Source organism: Festucalex cinctus, chromosome 6 (genome assembly GCF_051991245.1).
Source record: "Festucalex cinctus isolate MCC-2025b chromosome 6, RoL_Fcin_1.0, whole genome shotgun sequence".
In the NCBI taxonomy this organism is placed as follows: domain Eukaryota; kingdom Metazoa; phylum Chordata; class Actinopteri; order Syngnathiformes; family Syngnathidae; genus Festucalex; species Festucalex cinctus.
In genome coordinates, this window is record NC_135416.1 from 7,045,852 (window position 1) to 7,066,342 (window position 20,491).

Consider the following 20,491-nt stretch of genomic DNA (forward strand, 5'->3'; position numbering starts at 1 on the left):
ATATATGAAATTTTAGAATAAAAAAACCCCAAATAAATAAGAAAAAAAAAAAAGCTTACAGCACCTGGTATTCCCAGGCGGTCTCCCATCCAAGTACTAACCAGGCCCGACCCTGCTTAGCTTCCGAGATCGGACGAGATCGGGCGTTCTCAGGGTAGTATGGCCGTAAGCCGAACGAGGATGTAAAACATGTTCTTTTATAGGAGTAACAGTTGTATTATAGCTAATCTTTTGTACTACAATCTTAACTCGAAAGGCTAATCTTGGAATGCTAAAATATGCGGTGGCTCATCCTTTGAGAAAATTGAGAGCTATCTACTGGTTGAGGCCACCGCCAGCACAAAATCTCATGATCAAAGACACACACAACACGTGGTCCCAAAAAATAGGATTGTGGGTGGGTATTAAGTGTTATTCTGAACACAAAAACTACAAGGTGTAAAAAACAAACAAACAAAAAGAAACTTTGAAAAAAAAAGAAAAAAAAAAAGCTTACAGCACCTGGTATTCCCAGGCGGTCTCCCATCCAAGTACTAACCAGGCCCGACCCTGCTTAGCTTCCGAGATCGGACGAGATCGGGCGTTCTCAGGGTAGTATGGCCGTAAGCCGAACAAGGATGTAAAACATGTTCTTTTATAGGAGTAACAGTTGTATTATAGATAATCTTTTGTACTACAATCTTAACTCGAAAGGCTAATCTTGGAATGCTAAAATATGCGGTGGGTCATCCTTTGAGAAAATTGAGAGCTATCTACTGGTTCAGCCCACCGCCAGCACAAAATCTCATGATCAAAGACACACACAACACGTGGTCCCAAAAACAGGATTGTGGGTGGATATTAAGCGTTATTTTGAACACAAAAACTACAAGGTGTAAAAAACAAACAAACAAACAACCAAAAAGAAACTTTGAAAAAAAAAAAAAAAAAAAAAAAAGCTTACAGCACCTGGTATTCCCAGGCGGTCTCCCATCCAAGTACTAACCAGGCCCGACCCTGCTTAGCTTCCGAGATCGGACGAGATCGGGCGTTCTCAGGGTAGTATGGCCGTAAGCCGAATGTGAATGTAAAACATGTTCTTTTATAGGAGTAACAGTTGTATTATAGCTAATCTTTTGTGCTGCTATCTTAGCTCGAAAGGCAAATCTTGGAATGCTAAAATATGCGGTAGCTCATCCTTTGAGAAAACTGAGAGCTATCTACTGGTTCAGCCCACCGCCAGCACAAAATCTCATGATCAGACACACACACAACACGTGGTCCAAAAAAATAGGATTGCGGGTGGATATTAAGCGCTGTTTTGAACACAAAAAGAACAAGGTGGGGAAAAAAGGAAAAGAAAAAGAAACTTTGGGAGAGGAAAAAAAAAAAAAAAAAGCTTACAGCACCTGGTATTCCCAGGCGGTCTCCCATCCAAGTACTAACCAGGCCCGACCCTGCTTAGCTTCCGAGATCGGACGAGATCGGGCGTTCTCAGGGTAGTATGGCCGTAAGCCGAATGTGAATGTAAAACATGTTCTTTTATAGGAGTAACAGTTGTAGTATGGCCAAAATCTGTGCTTCCATGCTAATCTTGGAATGCTAAAATATGCGGTAGCTCATCCTTTGAGAAAATTGAGAGTATCTACTGGTTGAGGCCACCGCCAGGACAAAATCTCATGATCAAAGACACACACACGACACGTGGTCCCAAAAAATAGGATTGTGGGTGGATATTAAGTGTCATTCTGAACACAAAAACTACAAGGTGTAAAAAACAAACAAACAAACAAAAAGAAACTTTGAAAAAAAAAAAAAAAAAGCTTACAGCACCTGGTATTCCCAGGCGGTCTCCCATCCAAGTACTAACCAGGCCCGACCCTGCTTAGCTTCCGAGATCGGACGAGATCGGGCGTTCTCAGGGTAGTATGGCCGTAAGCCGAGCGAAGACGTAAAACATATTATTTTATAGCGGTAACAGTTGTATAGGAACCCCAGTTGTGCTCCCATATTAGCTAGAAAGGCAAATCTTTGGAATGCTAAAACTTGCATTCGCTAATCCTTTGAGAATATTGTAAAACCTCAAATAAAATAGTTTCTATTGCATCAATAAATCTAAATGTTTTACCATGCTGTATTATGATTTTACGAACGCGCACTATCGCGCAAGCGTGTAAAGGTATTTTGTTCTAGTGTACTTGCCGTACTTAGCGATCCAAGATGGCCGATCTTCTGTGCGTGCGCGTCACGGATCGTGCAGGGTCACGGATAGCGTCTTGACCGACCCAGCCTTGTGAATTTGGACACAGGCATTGAGCGCAAGCGCAGAGCGTTGCTCGCCCAGGAAATGACGACATTAAAATGGCGTCTTCCTCCAGCCGCTTCACTACACGCTGTTTCGTTACGTCGCTTGTTTCCAAACTATGCTATGGTCGTCTCTTGTCTGCATCCGCCAGATATGCGTGTCGTTCGGCGACCGCCTCATTCGCTCACCGGGGAGGTTTGGTGGCTCACCCGAGCCCGCGGAGCCACAAAAATGTGGTGACATTGAGCCGGTTGACAGGTGAGGAGCTTAATGTTAGCAAAAACATCTACAGTGCTTCTCAAAACCGTTATTTAAAATGTTCAAAATGGCCTTTCCATTGTGAGAAATTAAAACTGAGTGTTACCAAAGAAACTCACATCCGTTTATGACTCATGTCATGACTTAATACTGGTTTAGTTGAGTCAATCACTGACATTGCTGATTTGCAGTTTTGAACACTGGACTAAATGGAGTGTTTCATTTATTCCCATTAAAATTTTGTTGAAACCGCAGAATGCCCATCAGTGTCTCTAGTCACATTTCGCTTGGAAATGTACCTCTGAAGCACAACATATAAATGAAAAGTAGAGCACTTGGTAAATCAATAGTGGCACCAACAGCGCTGCTTTTAGATGTGGCTGCTCAATGTGAGTTAAATTCTACTTGAACAACTGGAAATAATTTGGTGTTAATCAAAAGGCTCTTAAAATATTTGCAGTTGTGTGCTGCTGCCTCCCATTTAATTGCGTCATCCTTTCCTCAGCCCTGAGTTGTCCTCACGTTATCCCAGGCCGATGCTTCCGCACCAGCGCCAGATGTGCGAAGACGCAAGACTTGTACGAGGTGCTGGGTGTCGCCCGCACGGCCTCACAAAAGGACATCAAAAAAGCTTATTACCAGGTGAGACCACCACGCCCATTGTTGGTCACCTCATTAAACCTTGGGAAGTAGTCTGCATGACAGTTAATCTGAGTTCCTTGTGTTTACAGTTGGCAAAGAAGTACCACCCAGACACAAACTCCGACGACCCGGAAGCCAAAGAGAAGTTTGCCAAGCTGGCTGAAGCATATGAGGTAGCGACTGTCATTATACACTTGTCAGCTTTTTTTTTTCTTCATTAGGTACACTATCTAATCATTACAGCTCATTACACTTTAATGAAATCTGATAAAAGGGACAGATCAGAATTCATTTTGCTGCACGGCAGGTGTTGAGCGACGAGGTGAAGAGGAAGCAGTACGACACGTACGGCTCGGCGGGCTTTGACGCCAACCGGATGGGCCAGCAGCAGTACTACAGAGCAGGCAGCACCAACGTCAACCCCGAGGAGCTCTTCAGGAAGATCTTCGGGGATTTCGCCAGCGGCTTCCAAGACGTCAACAGCATGTTTGAGCAACGGCCGGAGGTGAGGGAAAACAAGACCCCGATTGACTGCGAAAATTCGGAAAAACGTTGGTTGCCTCTTAATTTGACTGCCAGGCGGTTTAAAAACAAAACATAAAAATCCACAGTGCCAGCCGCTTTTTAGCATTTTAACTCATCTTTCAAGGCAAAAAGAATATTGTTTGCCTTTACTACATATACAATGTGGCTACTCAATGAAAGATCGCATTCCATTCATTGGAATTTTACTAATCATCATGAAACGTCTTTGGCAGTCAAAGAGTTAAAATCGGAAATAGGACTTTTTTTTTTTTTTTTGCAAAATAAATAGAAGAAAGTCTACTACAGGCAATTGTTCGTCACATGACTTGTTTCTCCTGCATATCACTAGTTTGTGATGGAGCTGACATTTGCCGAGGCGGCGAAAGGCGTGGACAAGCAGCTGTCCATCAACCTCGAGGACGCCTGCCCGAGGTGCGACGGCAAAGGCAGCGAGCCGGGTACCAAAGTGTCGCACTGCCACTATTGCAACGGCACCGGCATGGTGAGTCGCACATCTCTCCCAATTTCTTCTTTGAGGCATTAATGTCTTTTTTTTTTTTTTTTTTTTTTGACAGGAGTCAGTGCACACAGGCCCTTTTATGATGCGCAGCACGTGTCGACGTTGCGGCGGCAAGGGCTCCATCGTAATCACGCCCTGCACTCTGTGCAGAGGTTCCGGTCAGACCAAGAAGAGGCAGACAGTCACGGTGCCGGTTCCGGCCGGTAAGGAATATCAAGACAGAATCTCTTCATTTATATGTCAGTGATTAATCAATTCTCAAAAATAATTATTGATTATAAAGGATTAATTGTTGCACCAATTGGCGTATGCTGTCTATTACGAGCAGCATTCCACACATTCAATATTATAGTGTGCTGCTGAACCTAATAATGTGGCGTATGAGTGAATATGGCATTTGTCTACAGGGGTTGAGCACGGTCAGACTGTGCGCATGTCAGTTGGCAAGAAGGAAATTCTCATCACGTTTCGGGTGAGTCGCATCAATATGGCTGAAACAGTGAGTGAATGTATTTTCCCTTGTTGTTTATATGCAATGAAAATGGGTCCCACGCAGGTCCAGAGGAGCCCCGTGTTCAGGCGCAACGGAATCGACATCCACTCAGACGTGCTGATTTCTGTGGCTCAAGCCATCCTGGGTGGCACCGTCACAGCGCAAGGCCTCTACGAAAGCATCAGCATAGTGGTGAGATGGTTAGAAAGCATCGCCCCTTGATTGTTGCAGGTGGCACTCGTATTGTGGCTGCAAGATTTCCAACTAAAGAATTTGCTGGTCGCCGCGTTTGCAGATTCCCGCAGGCTGTCAAGCGGATCAGGTGATCCGGCTGCAGGGGAAAGGCATTCGCAGGATGAACAGCTACAGCTATGGCGATCACTACGCACACATCAAGATCAGAGTGCCCAAGTAAGAGACTTGAAACCGGTTGAACGCAACAAAGCCTGACAGTGCTAAACTTGGAACGAGAAGCCGATGTATTTCCCTGCTCCTTTTAATTTTTTTTCTACATAGTTTTGCAACATATTTTTTTCCCAAAAGAAGCAGCAGCCTTAACTCATTCAAACCCAAAAACATATAAATGTTTTTTTGTAGTTTGTTCTTCACTCCCAAAAACGTATTTCTAAGTTTTTTTTTTGTTTGTTTTGTTTTCAGCTAGAGCATACAAAAGGCTTTGCTGCAGCTTCAGACCTGAAGAGGTCGCTTAAAGCAATGGTAGTTATTACCAAACAACGGCCAGCAGGTGGCAGCAGAGTATAAGAGATCAGCCATGGCCATGTTGCAACAGGCTCTTTTTGCCAGTGTTTGTGAATAATGATGAGACTTAGCTATACTCTAATGCTAATTGCTGCAAAAGGAAAACTGATACAAATATACTTCTTTTTTTTTTCCTGATGAAAGAAGAGACTAATCTTTCTTTTGGTAGGGTCCATGTTTTTATAGCAATAGAACACAATATTCTGTGGGCCTTGCAATATCAGTCAAAATCCAGTAAAACAGCCGGGAGCTGGGGGGGGTGTTGCTTCAGTGAAAATGGCTGGGAGTTATTTTATTTATTTATTTTTATTTAAGCATCAAAGATTAGATTTATTTTATTTATTTTTTATGTTGTGGTATGTGAGAGAGTATTGGATGTCGATTTGAAAGCTGTTTAAAGATGAATTTCTTTTTATATTGAAACAGACAAAGTTATATGCTATTCTATTGCCCATAATCTCTTCCATTTAACTCTCTTACTGCCACACGTAATAAAAAAACAAAACAAAAACATTTTAACTCATCTTTTAAGGCAAAAAGAATATTATTTGCCTTTACTACATATACAATGTGGGTACTAAATGAAAGATCGCATTCCATTCATCATAATTTTACTAATCGTTATTAAACGTCTTTGGCAGTCAAAGAGTTTTAAGGTTCCTCTAATAGTCTCTTTGCACACATCATTATTGTGGTCGTTTGTCTCCGCAGGAAGTTGACGCGGAAGCAGCGCTCTCTGCTACTCAGTTACGCCGAGGAGGAGGCGGATGTTTCTGGGACCGTTAATGGCGTCACGCCATCTCCAGGTAAGCTTTTCGTCGAACACGGAAAGTGAGCTGCAGGCCATGTATTTGCAAGATTTTGTGTACTTCATCTAACATTCATATGAGCAAGGTTATATTTTACAGTGGGGGGTGTTTGAAAAAAAATTGGCAGAAACCTGCTGATGGAGACCTAACTGCATTTTGTCTTTACAGGTGTTGTCTTGGACTAATATTTACATTTGTGAAATATAGAATAACAAGGGTTTTTGAGTGTTTGATTTGAAAAAATAAAATTAAAAAATTAACCGTTTTTAAATTGTGATTCACTATTTATAGTTTGGTTTGTGATTGCTATTGCAAATAATGATACAAGGACTGCCCATCTTTCATAGATGATGATGATGATGATGATGATGATGATGCCAACAGTATGCATTGCGTTCAGCAGGGGGAGGCAAAACGTCAGGTTCTGCTGAGAAGTCCAGCAGTTCAGCAGAGGCAGAGGACAAACAGAAGAAGGAGGAAGAGCAGGAGGAAGGCTTCTTTTCGAAACTCAAGAAAATGTTTAGCTGAAATTTAAGAACACAAGGTGGGCATTTCACACAAAATTTAGTCTTCTGTAGTATGTGTCCTTAAGTAGGGGGAGTGTAAAATGCACTTTTTTTTTGTTGAACTTTCTGAAAATTAGTTTTTAAATACATTTCTAAATGACAGATTATTTGAAATGTTTTTTTCCCTTAAAGGGATACTTGACTCATTGAGCCATTTTCAGCAGTAAAAAGTTAATGTTTGGGCTATATTTAATGTGGTAACTTTATTATTTTTCATGTACAATTAATACCTTTAAAAAGTAATTTTTCTACTTGCTGTCGACTGATGATGACATCACCTGTGCTAAGGAAGTAGGTAACGACCAATCATGGCTCAATTAACTGACCAAACCCAGAAAACACGTGGGCCATGATTGGCCGTTAACTATTTCCTCAGCACAGGTGATGTCATCATCAGTCGACAGCAAATAGAAAAATTACTTTTTAAAGGTATTAATTGTACATGAAAAATAATGAAGTTATCAAATTCATTCTGGACAAAATCTTATCTTTTCACTGCTCACAATTGTTCAATGAGTTAAGTATCCCATTTTTTTTTCTTTCTTAGAAAATGATCTCAAGCATTTATACTTCTGTTGGCAAAGGAATATTATTTTCATGCAGCATAACCGCTAAATGCTGCTTCACCTTGTCTGCTTTATACATAAATGTTTTTAAACAATCAGTCCAAAAAGAATAAATGCATTTAAAAATGTTTTACTTAAATGCGCTTGATGTACTTAAATACTTAACTGGATTTAAAAAAAGCCGCATAACGTAACATTATATGCACAATTTGAACCTTTAATTCAGCGATTGCCGCATTCGTCAATTTGAGAATCATTGATTTCGTTTCTTATTGAGCCTAACGCACGTTTTTGGAGTGTGTGAGCTTGTGGGAGAAAATCATTCTTGTCTTTTTTTTTGTTTTTTTTTTGTTTTTTGTTTCCAAAGAAAATGAAGGTCGACATGGCAAAAGAAGCGGATGAATCCGGAATTGGAGGCACGTTTGCATGGGGCCAGTTGTTAAAGTTGCGGGCCGCAAACAGGCCAGGAAATTGTGGCAACGCCTCAGCAAAGGACGATGGTAATTAGTGTAAAAACTTGTATGTCTCTTAGAAACTTGTAGCCAAGGCTGTAAAAATGTATATTTAAATAAATTCCACAGGATAATTTCAAGCTTTCATTCATTTAAGTTGACGTTTGAGCACAGCCGGGTGGCGTCATCACTTGCCATGTGGTTTTGAGGCACTGCAGGGAGACTCCAAAGGCAGATTGAAGTTAGACGCCGGCCGTCTCCCTTTCTCTGCTTTTTGGTCCACAGAAAATGTTCTGTTCTCAGCGTGCGGTTCATTCGCGATGACTGTAAACGTCCTCACTAAAGCCAACCGACTTGCACGTGATTGTTCCAAATAAGTGATGGATTCCTTTTGCTACTTCTGTCTGTGCCATGGTTAGAAACAAAAATATTAGTTGTCCAGTTGCGCTGATCTCGAGTTGGGTGCTTTGTTATCACGACAAAACAATCAACATTTATTTTTCGAAATTCACTATCCAAACCTCGGAATACGCCAAATTAATTTTCAAGAAGAATTGAAGTCTCCCGTGGGAATTCTGCAAACTTCACGCCCGTCTCTTCCTCCTTCGACTCCTCATGTGGGCCTCGGCGGTGTCGTAAATTTTCTTCCTTCTGAGGCTGTCGTGTTCCTAAATCACTCCCGCGTAATTACGGAGCGACGCTCGAGTCTCCATGTTGTTTCTTCCTGCGGCTGGAAAAAGTGCCGAGCCTGCAGACGGAAATGTATGTCGTTGGGGGAAAAAAACTTTCCTTGTGATGTTGTATTTATTCCCCATAATCACAAACAATCCCCCAAAACACACCCAGCAGTGCGTCCCTTGGAACATTTGAAACAAAATGACACCAGTTTCATTGGTCAACATGAAATTAGGTGGCTAGACTTATCATAACGAGACGCACAAAAGAAAAGTCTAAAGGAATCATGGCTGAAATTTAATAGTCTGCCATTTTAGTAGGAAGTTGCTATTTTGAGCGAATTCCAGGACTCATACTTTGACAAATCTCTACTACGATATTTGTCCGAATGGTCCCCGGTTGGAAGCAGGAAACGTACATGAGTGTTTACTAACCATTATTGAGCCATGGCCCATACAACATTTTTCACTCACGGCGCACAACTAAACAAAAATGTCACAAAATAACGTTGAAATAATACTCGTGAAATCTGGACCTGTTTAGTTGAAGTCAAACTGTATATAAATTCTGATATGGATTATTTGAGGCAGATGCAGATTATGATAGTGAAGAATAAACTTCTGATAGCCAATCATTCGACCAATTAGTCCAAAAATATAGATTTAATAAAATAACTGAAAAAGATTAGTTACAGACAGAACAGAATTTGACTGTTTTTAATTGCTTTCTTTTAGTATTTATAACTTTTATAGTAAAATTGGCAAAAATCAGCTGCTTGTTTTTTTTTCCCAAACATTTTTTTCACTTTTGTTGTCTTATGTTGGAATGTATAAAAAAAAAAAAAAGCATTAAAAAAATAATAATAAAAATTGTCTAAACAATAATTGATTAATCAGTCCGGTTGTATGTATACAACAAGAATAATAATTTGTTCATCTTTTGTTTATGTTACTGCTGGTAACAAGAAAGTGCTTGCAATATCTCAATGTTCTTATTATTACATATCACCATTTTAGTGCAGATTTGAGCAAGTATCATGCAATTTGATATGCTAGATTAGCTTTTGCAGGTCTCATAAAATGATTTGTCGGACCGGATTTGGCCCCCTGGGCCTTGAGTTTGACACCTGTCATCTAGTCTTTCATTATGTTGCTGGCATTAATATATGGACGATGCAATATTATACATGTACGTTTAAAAATAAAAATAAATAAATAAATAAATTGTAGGGGTAATTTAAAAAAATATTTTGGAGCATTTATGTCTTAAAATAGTGTGTTCTTATGTCCAAGCAACAAGTGCAATGAGGAAATTAGGCCCAACTGCACTGCATTATTACTAGAGCAAAAAAATAAATAAAATAATAAAAAATGCTTTTCCAAAGATAATACTCAGTCTTCATTGACACTGTCAGAGTGGTATTTATTTAACAATGTGTTCATTGCTGCGGTTACGGTGGTGGTGGTGTAGAAGCGTTCACTTACTGTGCAATTAGAGGCGAAAGAGTCAAAAGTTGAGTGCAACCTTCCTGCAGCATTGTCGGCCAGCTAATTAAAACGCAAACCTTTTAACTTTGAGTCCTTTCACGGAGTTCAGGCGCCACTAAAACCAAAGTTGAGCAGTCAAAAGCTAAAAAAAAAAAAAAAAGAAGTTTATATTCACAAGAGTCAAATTTGTCATGTTAAACGCAGAGTGGGAACACCCAGACAACAATGACTTGAATGCCGATTAGAGAGCAAAGTCAATAAAAGCCGATTCAATGCCGCGTCAAGACTTCCTCAAAGCTTTTCATCTCTTTCAAGACATGAAGCCGGACGCTGCTTGTCTCGTCTCGCGCTTTTACGAAACGTATGCGAGGGGCCGTGTGTCAATCACGCGTGACTGACGGCTTGGTTGCCGTGAGTAACTGGGAAACCGGGGAAGCAGTTTGCCGTCCGCATTGTCAGACGGCCTCCGGCAGGGCAGCACGGAGGCCCCGAAAAGCAGCTGTGAGAGGCTAATTGGACATGTGCAGGTGGTTCATAATTACACGGCCTAAAAGTAGCACGTTTGAAGCGTGTGCAAAGTGTGAAATGCACATAAGAGTTTCTTTTTGGTGACACGAGTCCAGAAATGCTGCCGGAGTCTCCCCTGGGAAAATAGTTGTTGCTCATTTGGTGACATGGTGTGTACCACACTTACCATGGACCAGAGGAAGTGAAGGCGAAAGTTGCCTCAGGAGATTAGAAAAAAAAAAATATTTGTGGAATGAACTGAAACATCTGGAAAAAGCACCCTTCAAACCTCAGACTTCTTGACTCCCCCTTTAAATGATGTAATATCTTTTTTTTTTTTTGTAGTTCCATTTGAACTCCCTGCACGGCAGTAGATCTATACAAGCAACAAACGTGGCTGGCGTGAGGGCAAACAGGCTACTTAGTCAGCCATACGAAAACATAACCAGGCATGAGCTCATCACCGAGCGTGTTTGTTATATGTCACAGTGCGTCTAAGGGCGGGTGGGAGTCCCACAACCGATTCTAAAAGCCCATATGGAAAGCATCAAGTAATCTCGTAATCTGATACACAATCTGGGGTCCGTTTTTTGAGGCGAAGAACGTCTCCTTGACCTCGTGAGATGGACTTAAAATACACAACAGAGATGCATGTGGCAATGATCTGGATGGCCAATTAGCTGAGGCTGCGGGGGTGTAAGGACACGCAGGCCGAAAGTGGAAAAGACGTTTGTCTGATTGAGGAAAAATGGGAAACAGGCGGGAAGCAACGTCACCCTTTGGCCTCCCATACACAAACGCCATGCTGTTTACTACGACAGTGAAAATATTTTACATCCATTTAGTGTATCATTATGGCTTACAGCAAACATGTTATTATATAAAGACTGACGATTACTTACTCTTCTACTTTCTGCTTGTGGAACTGCCAAAATACTTCTCCACCCCCTTTTTGTGTGTGATGTCACCACAGAAGGGTACCAGTGATGGCAAAGAATGATTACCATTACAAAATAAGAATAAAAAAATAAAACTGCACTTATTGTAATGTAAGAATGTTTTCTCATCTTGTTTCCCACCTGTATTAAACCACAATAATTTTCAGAATTATTCACTTCTACAGCCCCTAGCAAAAAGTATGAAATCACCAGTCTTGGTCGAGCACTCAGACGTTTTATTCTGTAGATCAAACTCGGATAAAAAGCATGAAACAGTCGTAAGGTCATTCCAAAGTGCAACATCTTGGCTTTCAGAAACACTGAAAGAAATGAAGAAAAAACATTGTGCTGGTCAGTAAATGTTACTTTTATAGAGTTCTTTTTATCTGAGTTTTATCTACAGAATAAAACGTCTGAGTGAGTGCTCGCCCAACACTGGTGATTCTTTGCTAGAGATTGTAGTTAAAATGTTATTCAGTGTTGCTTTCAGTGCACACGTACACACAAAGTGCATTAGCACTGCACATTGTCATCATTAATTTTCGGAACGTTTCCTTTCCCCTGCTGCGTGTCCGGGGCCCCATCGGTTAGTCTACTCCGCTGATTTTGTTGGCCTCGTGGCTAACAAACGCCTTTATAAATCACATCAAGCTGCCAGGCCGAGGCAGCGTGAAGAATGATTACTTAGTGCAAACACAAGTTGGAAATAATCTAGCCATTATTTTTCGTTTGTTAAACATAACTTTGGGGTGCATTCTAGTAAAAAAATGTTCAAATTTAGCTCGACAACTTGAGTCTTAAATTGTCACCGTTGACCGCAAACAGTTTTGACGTCTGTGTGGTGACGCGGATCAGATCACGTGATTTAAACATAAACGTCAACAACGTGCCACAAAGAATGTCTCTTGGCTCGCGTCGGCGCGTTTCATTTCTTTGCTCTTAATAAGCCAAAAATGTTGTGCTGCTCTTGTGTTGGCTCAGGAACGCAACCCAACCCTGCCTGATTGCTCCCATGATGTAGGAGTGGTCCTGGCTTGCTCTCACTGTGCTGTGATTCCCCCCCCCACCCGCCTTTCGTTCTTAATGTTTAGCTGTTGTTTCACCAGGAAAGTCGATTAGGGGCTAATTATATTTAATGAGAGTAGGGCTTGAGGCAAAAATTACAGGAGGGAAACTGGGAAACGTGACAAAAAAAGTGAAAGGGAAGGAGTAAAAGCACTATACTGTACAACTTATCAGGAAAACTGTCACTTTACATTTTCTGTTTGTTGTGTGTATTGTTATAAAAACATGGAACCTACTAAAAGAGAGATTCGTCTCTTCTTTCATCAGGAAAAAAGTATATTTCTATCTGTTTCCATTTTGTAGCAATTAGCATTAGAATATAGCTAAGTTTTGTCAATATTCACATTCCTGGCAAAAAAAACACTGAGGTACAAGAGCTTTGTTGCAGCAAGGCCCTGGCTGATCTCTTATACTCTGCTGCCACCTGCTGTCCGTTTTTTTATTTTTTTTTATTTTTTGTAAATAATTAGCATTGATCTACGCCACCTCTTCATGTCAGAAGTTGCATCTAAGCATTCTGTATGCTCTTGCATTAAAAAAAAAAAAAAACACGTTTTTGGGAGGCAAGGACTTAGTATTTAAAAATGTTTTTACACTTTTTGGGGATTGAATGAGTTAATATTTCAAATTGTTCCTGCAATGCTAACGTAGTCTATTGCAAAGACAACAAATAGCTTTTCGCTCAGATTTTTAAAAATGTTTATTTAGGCGTACGTCTTGATTACCGGTAATTTTCCTGGCTAGTATTAGCATTAGCTAGATTCCGACCGTGAGACCCTTCCAGCTGACGTCACTGCTTAGCTTCCGCTGCGCCTCACGGAGGGCAAACACCCCGCAACAAATGAATGTACAGAGCTTGATTTTCGGCGAGCGTTTTCATTAAAAGGTGGGAAATATGTCAAGTGTCACAAAAAACGTCCCGAGTAGGACACTACATTACTGCGACTCTTGGAAACCAGCCGTTTGGAGCCGCTAGCTACAAAAAAAAAAAGGAGTTTGTTAGAAGGCAAAGTGGAAGGTACGTATGTTGTTTTTGCTTGAAACAGTACGTCGATGACTACTTTCATGGTGTTAATTGTCATTAATTAAATCGTTTGTGTCCGGATATACTTGTCTTGCTCTATATCAAACTTTTCAAGCTATGTTAGCTTGCTAGCTACTAACAAACAAATTGACGCCCTGCCCTCTACGTGACGTCACACTGGAAAGGTCTGTACTTACTTTTGTAGGATCTTCTTACTGTAATATTGTTAACTGATTATTGACTTCATTTTAAAGGTTGTAACATGTTACTCTTTTCACCACAGCGCATTATGATGGATCAGGCAGGGCACATCCCCACTTTCCGCAAATGTAAAATTACTGCTATTTAGGCTACTAGCTGTTCTTCTTGAGGTGCACATCATGCATTCTCTGCCCTTAAAGATCCATCAGTCCCTCTCTTTCTTCCCAAATTTCTTTCCAACGAACACACCTAAGCAGCGTGAGAACCACAAAAGTGCCACGCGGCCTTGAGTAAGTTCTCGTACGCCTACAAATGACTTTTAACCTGTGACTCGCGCGTCTCGAGTTCTCGTACATCACCACTACAAATAGTGTGGGGCGGGGGTTTAAAAACTGAGACCCGTCAACTCGCCAGTCCCGCTGAGGCCCAAAATATATGTCCGCATCAACTCTGGGACCAAAAGTCAATTTGTAGTCGGCAGCTGTAAAAAGGGGTCTATAAACGTGCACTCTGGAGGAGAACATGAGGCGCAATGTTTGTAACTATGTATATGTTGTACTAGACGCTTGAGGATTAGGGGACTGAAAAATAATTTCAATATTAAGCGCTAAACTGTTTAATGTTTATATCAATTGTTTCAAAGGCATTTTTTTAATTTATTTTGTGGTTTCTGTAGTTCAAAATGAACACTGCTGACTACTCCCACAACTTTTATGATCCTGTTTTAAGGAATATTTTTCCAAGCGGATGAAAAAAGAAAAAAAAAAATCATTATTTCTGTGGAAGGCAATACTTAGAAGACCAAAAAAATAAATAAATAAAATAAAAAAATAAAAAAAATAAAAATAAAAAAATAAAACTTACAGAGCTTGTTTGCTTTTAGGAGAAAAAAAAAATGCAAAAATAGCTTTTCTTAACTTCTCAAGGACATGTTTGGAAAAGTCACATTCTTAACTGACCGGTAAGTGCAAAAACGAGTTAACTATTGTCAAATTAAAACTAAAGTAAGGCGAAAGTACTCTATTTAAACACTCTGGAAAGGGTGGAGGAGAATAAATCACCACATGGCCGAGTTGTCCACCTGAGTCATCAAGATGGCAGCTAATGAGCCTAGCTAGCTGGCTAGCTAGCTAGCTGGCGCACCAAGGCGGATTAAAGCTAGCCTGGGTTCCAACTTTGGTCATGGTATGGTGATTAAAATAATCGGACAATTATGTCGCTGGAAAGTTGAAGTTATTGTGGGTGTTGGGTGACTCATGCTACGCCCAAAATACCTTGAAAAAAATGTTGGAAAACAGCTAATGCTACATTGCCACAATTCATACATAAATCCAAGTTTCTTCACATTTTCAGCAAGTATCTGTGAAGTTGAGAACAAAAGTAGGGTTTTGCTATAGGCTACAGGGATTGTTTCGTAGCAAGAGTCTCATAATTAGCCATTCTGCTACTGTACGTAGCCTTAACGTACATTTGTAACGGCTCCCTGAGGCATGATGAAATTATTTAAGTTGATAAGTTTTGTTTGACTTTTGAGGCATAGCTTTCTCCGACATTTTTAGCTGTGCGCGCGCGTGCGTGTGCGCAAGCTGAGGTTAAGAGGGTCCTGCATTCTATCCTGGCCCATGTCACTTTTACACTCGCCTTCATCTCTCAGCGTTTGTTTGGACGATGTGGTGACAGCGCAGCGTAAATACATGAGGGAGGAGTGCTTTGTCGTACTTGTTCATCTTAACGCAAGGCTGGCGTTCATAGTAGTAAGAGCATCGTGTGTGTATGTGGAGGAAACTATGGCGGCGTTTTGCTTTTTCCTTTTGGAAAAATGAAGTGCTAAATGCTTTTATTTGTGATGGGTGCTTGCTATTTACCCCTTCACGTTAGTCTCAACTCCCATGAGTAGAAAGTGTGTTGCTTTGACAAAGTAAGGAATGGAAAGTACAGAAAAATGTGACGAGTAATGGTAAAAAGTCTTGAAAAATGTACTTGCGTACACTAGTGAAGTCCAAGTAGCCTACTTTGTTACTTTCTTTAAAAAAAAAAAAAAGCTAGCTTAAAAAAAGTACAAATACAAATAGTCATCAAAAACAAACAGCAGATGTTTACATACGTATAAGAGATGAGATTGAAATGTGTTGCATGCTGGACACAGAAGAGAGGGGAGGGGGGATTTATTTTGCACTTTTGTTGTAACAGCTGCATGCATGCTGAGAAAGAGCACTGCGCTAGAAGTTGCTTATCATGGAACACATACTGCTGTTTATACAACAATAGTGTTGGAACGCAAGCTCGAATATGGTTATACTTTGTACTGTACTTTTACTCCATTCAAAAACAAATTTACCTTGTAAAAGTAGGTTTTTTAATTGTTTTCTAGCGCCCCACCAATTAATCAGTCTGCTGATATGAGGTATTTTTCAGGTATTAGGTATTGTTTTGTTCATAAATATTTAGCACAATGACGTAACCGATTCTAAGTGGCACCGTATGTCATCATTTGATAGAATTCTGTTTTTAACGCAACACTATATCACCACAATTCACTTCTACAACATTCTCAGTCTTTGGACGTTTTCTAGCAATTATCATCAAACATGTATAATGTATTTAGAAAGACAGCAGCAGGCAAAATGTCTGACAGTTGGACGACAAACTTACAAGCCCGAGCACATTCTGCTCTGTCGACTTGTGCCTTCAATCAACACATCCTGAAATGTGGCGTTGTTGATTTGCACTCTTTGAACTCCCAAATCATCAAGTTTGGCTTCCATCTTTCAAAGCTCGTATTTAAAGGCGCTGCAACAGTTGAGGATTTGGCTTCAGTCTGTGTGATATATACGACTAGGCTTCTTGCCCGGACTCAAATAGCCCGTGTTGTTTGCTTTTGTGAACGATTGGACTAAATCTGGATAAGAATCCTGATGATTATTGAGAGCAGCAAACTCAAGATGACCCCAAAAAACTGAGGCTAAATCAAGGCAAGCGGCTCCCAATTACGACGTGTAACTAAACATAAATGTGATCAATGCATTCAAGGCGAAGGTGCCTTAAATTTAACTGATTAATCATTTGTTTTTGTCCGATTAAGTTTCAAATGTGTAATTCCATAAGATATGTTTGGCACAAACACTACACTTAAGTTGAAACGGGAGCCTGAGACGAGGTGAAGCGAATTATGAACAGTTCCAATCATCAGTCAGTGAGAGCTGAACATCTTCAGCCTTATATTAGCAAAGAAAATGTCAGGGAAGGCCTACTAGAACATCTGAATTATGATTTAATTATTTTTTTACTTGAAATGGTAGCAGTTGTGTACTGAATTTGATTGGTTAATTCCGAACTCGGTTTTAATTCCAGTTTTAAGAGGGTGTGGACAGTTATGCAACTATATTACCTCCATTGTATATTTTTAATTCCTAATTTTGGAAATCAATCGACATGTCGTGAGACTTTAACTTGATGAGCTTTTTCTTTGTCTTTTTTTTTTTGTTTTTATCTTTTTTTATTCACACCAGTGAAAGTGAGGGCAATTGTGATGACAATCATGGAATTGAAAATAGTAAAAGTAATTTATCGACTCGTCCAGCTGACGTCACTGCTCTATCAATTGCCAGCCATTTTGACTGAAGCAACCACCTTCGTTTTACTAGACTTTTGCTGATTTTGTGAGGCCCACAGAATATTGTGTGGATTGCTATAAAAACATGGAACCTACCAATAGAAATATTAGTTTCTTCTTTCATCTGGAAAAAAAAGTATATTTCTACGTATCTGTTTCTGTTTTATAGCAATTAGCATTAGAATATAGCTAAGTTTTGTTTCTGGCAAAAAAAACAAAAAAAAAAACTTTGCTGCAGCATGGCCCTGGCTGATCTCTTATACTCTACTGCCACCTTGCTGAGTTATAGGGGTGTGAATTGCCTCGTACCTGACGATTCGATTCGTATCACGATTCACAGGTCACGATTCGATTCGATACCGATTAATCCCGATACGAATTTATAAGTCGATTGTTGCGATTTTTTTTCATTCATATTTAGAAAATACTAATCAGTAAGCTTGTAGAGTGTAAGATTTATATGAAAATGTATTATTTATTTATCTGAAATTTCAGTCTTATAGAGGTTGTAATCTGTTTCATGTTTGAACAGCATTAAAATAAAAATATTAAGGCTTAATGTGCCGTTCATATAACATTCTTCCATGCTCAAGGTGTGAATCCTAAAAAAAAAAAAATCGATTCTGCCGATTATTGAATCGATTCGAGAATCGCGCGATGTAGTATCGCGATATATCGCCGAATCGATTTTTTTTTAACACCCCTACTGAGTTAACATGAGTTTGACACCCCTGCTTGAGAGCATCCGTTGGCCGCGCACAAGTTCACCATAGCATCGCTTGCTGATTTATCAACCGTTTGACTTGTTTTCGAGCTCACACTGATTTTTTTCTAATTCCCTCGCATTGACGCCCTGCCCTCCCCACCCCCACCTCTAGTTCAACGTGACATCACACTGGAAGGGTCTATTGTGACTTGAGAGATGGGAAAAACTTTATGTTCCTGTCCTGGCAGCTAAGTACAAAAGACAAGTCGCTATCGCTAATCGATTGGAATGTACAATGCAAATTTATCACTGTTTTGTGTCAATGTGAAGTGACTCACCACTCGGGCACATGCAAAAAAAAAAAAAAAAAAAAAAAAAAAAAAAAAAAAAAAAAACTCTTCCTCTACACATCAAAGTTAATGATGTGTACTGACATTTCCATTTGACTTGTGTGGCAGTTAAGAAAGTGTTTGTCGTGGCTAATCCCGGCTGTGTTGACCAAGCAGCGCGCTTGTTTGCTCGTCCCGGGTAATCGGGGCTGTCGCCGGACAGCAGAACGCACGCAGGTGGCAGCCGTGATGCTCGTTCAGCTGTCCCTCGTGTTTGCTGATGACACTTTACGATTTCCCCCGGTGTTGGAAAGAGGAAGTGGGTCACAAATGCGAGTCTTCCCACGGGGGCGTAAGGTTGTACAACTGTACCGCGTGAGAGCTGTTTCAAAAAAATTTTTTAGCCAGATAAGAGTCAAATGAAGGCAGAGAGGAAGTTCTCAGCACAGGTAATCTGAGATGATTCCTGCTGATCGCTGGGATCTCTTTAAATCCTCGGATGCAGCGAGCCTTAAGTGTGCTGCTGCCGCGCTCATCTGGAAAAAAATCCAAACGATTTAAAGTTCAAACTGTGTGAGGTCAACAATAAATGAGAATATACATCCAGTCATTGTAATGCTGTTGACATGCTTTTAAAAAAAAAATAATAATAATAATAATCACTACAAATTCATTTACAATGATCTTGTAATATATAAATCCGATTTAGTATTATTATTATTGTTATTATTATTACTGTTTTGATGGTACGAAAATTGCTAAAAAAAAATAAATAAAAAATCTCGCACATAAGACTATTTTAAACAAAATATACAATATTTATTACACAAGAAATGTGTATTAAGCAAAGTTTAAATAATCGGTAAGGCTGCCGAATGAACAATTCTGAGCTCTCTCTCTCTAAAAAAAAAAGCAAAGTTGAAATATTCTTCTGTTTCTGTTTTTCTTTGTAGGTCACAGTGTCCCATCACTGATGAGCTATTTTTTAGAGAAGACACATGGGCTACTCATGTTGTCCTTTGGGCTAACTAGTAACATCTTTTTTAAAAGAAATTAATGTGAAAATAATTTCACTTCAAGGCCCAAGTGTTTTCCTGAAATTAACTGTAAACAGAAATAAGTTTTTTTGTGTTTTTTTTTTTACATTTACAAAATACCTGATTTATTGCACTTTGACTGTTCAGATTTTACAATTAAAATAAAATCATAATAAAATAACTAAATATATAATTTAAACATAATATATAAAAAACAAATTTGTTCAGCGTGAAATCCAAAACGTACTCAAAAATCAACGAGAATCAAATCGAAATCTGAGTCGAAACCCATACACATTAATCGACATCGCTGTAAGTATTCAGGAGTTCGTGCTCATCCCTCCCTGCTGTGTACGTAGCTGCCCCCCCCCTCCCCACCCCCTTCTCTGCTCATCCGAGACGGACTAAAAAGAGGCAGCTCATTGAGTGATCCCTGCAAGCAGCCAATCAAATTGAGCCTTGCTTAGAAGGCCCCTCAAAAAAAAATTAGCACTCATTAGTAGTGACAGACAGTTTGAGCATTCAAACGCCCGGTAAACCGTCAAACTGGTAATCAGCCCATGCGTCATCAACAGTGAATGCATTACAATCACAACTTCCCATTAATAAACATAAGCCAGTCCTATGATTGCTCAATCACCTCCTCTTCACCCACTAAGGAAGACTCCCGGTTGATTTTTAGGGCCCGGTGCCAACTTCGGAAAGACAAAACCGGTGAGAACGGCGCAGAGACCACCCACCTCAGCCTTGTATGAACAGGTACTTTTTAGCGGCTTAGCGATGGATCCGACCTCTGCATGTTGTTCTCCACCGGCTCATCTCCTCTTTCACATAATGACACCAAATGTTGTGTTTAATAAGTACCCAGGTGAATCACAAAAACAGTTTCCAACTTGAAAAGAGCGCGAGCACCGGATTCACATGTCAACCCCCGCAGGTTTGAATGCCGCGTGTGGGGGGGTGTGAGCGCGCGCGGCCAGGAAAGTTGAGATCGCATCAAGCGTGTTGGCAGCATACGCGCATTCGTATGTATGA

The 20,491-nt window shown here is 40.1% G+C and overlaps 1 protein-coding gene and 5 non-coding genes across 9 annotated transcripts; 1 reads left to right on the forward strand and 5 right to left on the reverse strand.

Annotated features, from left to right (window-relative positions):
- Nucleotides 1–52: 52 nt before the first annotated feature.
- On the reverse strand, nt 53–171 carry LOC144021470 (5S ribosomal RNA). Its single transcript, XR_013284160.1, has one exon. It is a non-coding gene; the product is annotated as a 5S ribosomal RNA (ribosomal RNA).
- Nucleotides 172–489: 318 nt separating this feature from the next.
- On the reverse strand, nt 490–608 carry LOC144021471 (5S ribosomal RNA). Its single transcript, XR_013284161.1, has one exon. It is a non-coding gene; the product is annotated as a 5S ribosomal RNA (ribosomal RNA).
- Nucleotides 609–936: 328 nt separating this feature from the next.
- Nucleotides 937–1,055, reverse strand: LOC144021472 (5S ribosomal RNA). Its single transcript, XR_013284162.1, has one exon. It is a non-coding gene; the product is annotated as a 5S ribosomal RNA (ribosomal RNA).
- Nucleotides 1,056–1,376: 321 nt separating this feature from the next.
- Nucleotides 1,377–1,495, reverse strand: LOC144021458 (5S ribosomal RNA). Its single transcript, XR_013284151.1, has one exon. It is a non-coding gene; the product is annotated as a 5S ribosomal RNA (ribosomal RNA).
- A 305-nt stretch (nt 1,496–1,800) lies between these two features.
- On the reverse strand, nt 1,801–1,919 carry LOC144021459 (5S ribosomal RNA). Its single transcript, XR_013284152.1, has one exon. It is a non-coding gene; the product is annotated as a 5S ribosomal RNA (ribosomal RNA).
- A 281-nt stretch (nt 1,920–2,200) lies between these two features.
- LOC144020919 (dnaJ homolog subfamily A member 3, mitochondrial-like) lies at nt 2,201–20,206 on the forward strand. Of its 4 annotated transcripts, XR_013283993.1 has the most exons (13): nt 2,215–2,542; nt 3,048–3,184; nt 3,274–3,357; nt 3,492–3,689; nt 4,059–4,211; nt 4,285–4,432; nt 4,637–4,701; nt 4,786–4,914; nt 5,018–5,133; nt 6,193–6,287; nt 6,691–6,834; nt 7,790–7,922; nt 20,139–20,206. XR_013283993.1 is itself a non-coding variant. In XM_077524833.1 (12 exons), the coding sequence occupies exons 1-11, from the start codon at nt 2,341–2,343 to the stop codon at nt 6,816–6,818; spliced, it is 1,428 nt and encodes a 475-aa protein (XP_077380959.1). In that variant the 5' UTR covers nt 2,201–2,340; the 3' UTR covers nt 6,819–6,834; nt 7,790–8,008. The 4 variants fall into 4 exon arrangements, 3 of the variants coding, with proteins under 3 accessions (XP_077380959.1, XP_077380958.1, XP_077380956.1); XM_077524833.1 differs by lacking the exon at nt 20,139–20,206 and having other exon boundaries at nt 2,201–2,542; nt 3,075–3,184; nt 7,790–8,008; XM_077524832.1 differs by lacking the exon at nt 20,139–20,206 and having other exon boundaries at nt 2,208–2,542; nt 6,694–6,834; nt 7,790–8,008.
- Nucleotides 20,207–20,491: the final 285 nt, after the last annotated feature.